A 3620-nucleotide genomic window follows, 5' to 3' on the forward strand; every position below is an offset into this window, starting at 1 on the left:
CAATATATGTATGAATCTTCACATGAATGCAAAAATCCTCATCACTTTTCTTGCACCTTCTTTCTACCTCTCTAGTTTCTATCAACAAGAAATGTGTCAAAGAATGAGGAACATGATATTTCTCTTAACTTCTAACCTAATATATCTTCAAAATTAATTATGGTTATTGGGTATCATTATTAAATACCTTTTAAGTTTCTTGTGATTCATTTACATCTTAATCAATCTGCCCTGCCGAGTATGTCTATGTTATATTTTTTTTATTATTTGTTTTTTATTATAAGTGTGGATAGATTTCTTGTAAGATGAAAGGACTAAAATCTTCGATCTCTACTCAACGAGAAAAAAGCAAAAATACACCAACTCTATTGCAATGGTGATCCTAATATATATATATATATATATATATATATATATATATATATATATATATATATATATATATATATATATATATAGTACTGTTTTACAGTTTGCTTAATTTTTTCTTATCTAAATAATGAAAAATATAAAATTATTGTTTACTTGTCTCTGCTTTCATATTAAGTTAGCATTTAATTATAAATTATTATTTGCTATAGTTATATCTTTGAATAATTATAACTAACAGATCTGCACTAAACATACATTAATTAGTTTAGTAAATTAATAAACTATGAAATGCTTAATTATTGTATAATCTATTAATATAGTTTAAAGTATTATTTTTGGAGATAATTTTATCCTACTCAATATCATATAATTAAAATAAGTGAAATTGTTCATATCATCCCTCCAAGTTTTATTCTAAAAAAATCTTCTTTTTTTTTCTTACAGTTTATTTTTCAACCTTTTTGTCAGAAAAGTAGCTGAGTTAACCAAAATGGCCCTCAACTTATTTAAACGAAAACACATAATATTGAATATAAAACTAAAATATTAAACGAAAAAATAATATATTAAGTGAAAACTTATGTGGTCACACGTAATATTAAACGAAAAAATATATTTAATAAGCAGGATGTATGTTTTGTAAGCAGGGCAAAGTTGGATTTTTAAATAAAATAAATTAACAGAGTGAGTTGTATGGATTGAAAAATAATAATAAACTGAAAAGAAAAAACTGCAGAGGATATTGAAATGTTAGAGGGACTGTAAATGATATTTGAAAAGTTGTAAGAACTAATAAATAATTTTCTCTTAAAATAAAATTAATGTAATATAATTATTTCGAAAATATAGAACTAGGGTTTCACTCTCATATATACCAATTAAAAACCTGAGGTTGGAGTGCCTTTCCTTAAAAGTTGTTTATTCAATTTTTAAAAAATTACGTGTATATGTCATTAAAAAAAAAGTTTTAGTTTAGCAAAAGGATGAGGTATACGTGATATATGAAAGTAAAATACCAACCAATATTCTTTCTCCCATGCTAAACCCATTAATTCCTTTTAACTGGCCACCAACCTATCACTCTATAAATCAACCCTGCCGCCCACCTTTTTACCCCTTGTGAAAGGAATAGAAACAAAATTAATATATAAAAGATAAGGACAGGTGAAAACCACTTTGCATGAAATAGCTAATACAATAAAATTAATAATTCCTTCACATAATAAGCTATCTTGCCAAAGTGGTGTTACATGTGCCCAAGGAATAATCACCTCTTATTTTATTTTTTGCCAACAACTAAAACACCCCCACAGGGCCACACCCTTTGTCTTCATTTGATCTCCTTTCTAGTTTCCTCCCTATATAAACACCTCTTCATCAAAGTTCAATTCCCCCTCTTTTGCATCTCTTGCATCCTTGTGTAGATATACATATACACACATACATCTAGCTGTTGCTTTGGTTTCTCAATGGGTGAAGCTGGCAAACCTGAAGAAACTAAACCAGAAGAGCCCAAGCCTGAAGAGAAGAAAGAAGAGAAAGTTGATGAAAAGAAAGAGGAAACACCACCACCACCACCTCCTCCCATTGTCTTGTTTGTTAACTTACACTGTGTTGGATGTGCCAAAAAGATTCAGAGATCCATTCTCAAGTGCAGAGGTCTCTCTCTCTCTCTCTCTCTCTAGCTCTATATATGTATATATATACATATATGTATTAATAAAGGACTAAAGATAATGGTATTTATTAATCAACTACGTACAGGTGTTGAGGAAGTGGAGGTGGACATGGTGAAAAACCAAGTAACAGTGAAAGGAATAGTGGACCCTCAGGTTCTGTGTTCAAGGATAGAGAAGAAGACAATGAGGAAAGCCAAAGTTCTCTCTCCACTACCTCCAGAGGATGGTGAATCTGCAAAATCAGAAGTGGTTGTCGCAACACAGGTACTTATAAACTTTAATTTCCTTCATCAACATAACATTAATATACCATTGTTTGATTGCAGTACTGTACATGTATCTAAAAATAATTTATGGTTACGAACATGCATGTAGGTTAGTGGAATAAACACAGTTGAGCTTCATGTTAACATGCACTGTGAGGCTTGTGCTCAACAATTGAAGAAAAAGATTTTGAAGATGAGAGGTAATCTATTTATTTATTTATTTATTTATTTATTTATTTATTTATTTATTTATTTATTTATTTATTGGCTTATGTATTCAAACTATTCACTGTTAATGTTAGGGTTACTGGATTAGTACTCCTTACCATCCTTAATTTGTTCTTACACTTATTTATACATGTGAAGGGGTTCAAACTGTTGAAACTGAGCTAAAAGAAAGTAAGGTCACAGTAACAGGGACTATGGATGGTGAGAAACTTGAGGCTTTTATTTATCGACGCACCGGAAAGTTAGCAAAGATCATCCCTCCGCCACCGCCACCACCACCACCAGAACAGAAGGAAGAGGAAAAGAAAGAAGGAGAGAAGAAGGAAGAGGAAAAAGCTCCTGAAGAGAAGAAGGAAGAAGAGAAGAAAGAGGAGGAGAAGAAGGAGGAGAACACAGAGAAGAAGGAAGAGGAGAATGGAGAAGGTGGTGGAAAAGAAGCTGAAAAAGGAGCAGAAGTAGAAGAGGAGCCAAAGAAAGAAGGTGACCCAATGATTCATGGTAATATGCTTCCTTTTGTGTTTCATGGAGATCATCATGATATGGTTAAGAGAATGGTGTATTGGACTCCAATGTATGTCATTGAACAACCTCCTCCTCTTCCTCCTCCTCCACAGATCTTCAGTGATGAGAACCCTAATGCATGTTGCATCTCATAATAATTAATTATATTTGGGTGGTTTGTGTCTACTAAAAAAGAGCATGCACAAGATGATATGATATGTTTAAGTGTGTGTAATGTGTATATGCATTGTGGATGCATGTTTGGAATCTCAGAGAACATGAGTTTTACTGGTTCTCTGAGAATATATATATATTGGATATTGAGAGTGGTATAAAATAAAGTATCTGTGAATTCATTATTGGGATATAGTATATATGTTATTCATTAATTATCTCATGATCTCATCTTCTTTAATTGGGATGTCATAAGAATATATATGGAGTGGTGTGGGTTTTTCTTTGGTCCATATCATGTGCTCTTTATGAGCTTGAAAAAGAAGACGACACGCCGCTAATTAAAGCTGAGATAAATTATTAATATATATGTACGTAACGCAGAGAGGAGAGAGAGAGA

General features: G+C 31.6%; 1 protein-coding gene across 1 annotated transcript; it reads left to right on the forward strand.

Annotated features, from left to right (window-relative positions):
• Positions 1-1744: 1744 nt before the first annotated feature.
• On the forward strand, positions 1745-3411 carry LOC120283665 (heavy metal-associated isoprenylated plant protein 9). The gene is made up of 4 exons (XM_039290379.1): positions 1745-2031; positions 2137-2315; positions 2427-2517; positions 2684-3411. The coding sequence occupies exons 1-4, from the start codon at positions 1842-1844 to the stop codon at positions 3199-3201; spliced, it is 978 nt and encodes a 325-aa protein (XP_039146313.1). The 5' UTR covers positions 1745-1841; the 3' UTR covers positions 3202-3411.
• Positions 3412-3620: the final 209 nt, after the last annotated feature.

Source organism: Dioscorea cayenensis, chromosome 19 (genome assembly GCF_009730915.1).
Source record: "Dioscorea cayenensis subsp. rotundata cultivar TDr96_F1 chromosome 19, TDr96_F1_v2_PseudoChromosome.rev07_lg8_w22 25.fasta, whole genome shotgun sequence".
In the NCBI taxonomy this organism is placed as follows: domain Eukaryota; kingdom Viridiplantae; phylum Streptophyta; class Magnoliopsida; order Dioscoreales; family Dioscoreaceae; genus Dioscorea; species Dioscorea cayenensis.

Excerpts from the sequence above, each read along its gene's own strand:
- LOC120283665 (XM_039290379.1), top strand. The coding sequence starts at position 1,842 with ATGGGTGAAGCTGGCAAACCTGAAGAAACTAAACCAGAAGAGCCCAAG. Across the intron at positions 2,316-2,426 it reads AAGTGGTTGTCGCAACACAG|GTTAGTGGAATAAACACAGT; the intron begins GTACTTATAAAC and ends ACATGCATGTAG. Across the intron at positions 2,518-2,683 it reads AAAGATTTTGAAGATGAGAG|GGGTTCAAACTGTTGAAACT; the intron begins GTAATCTATTTA and ends ATACATGTGAAG.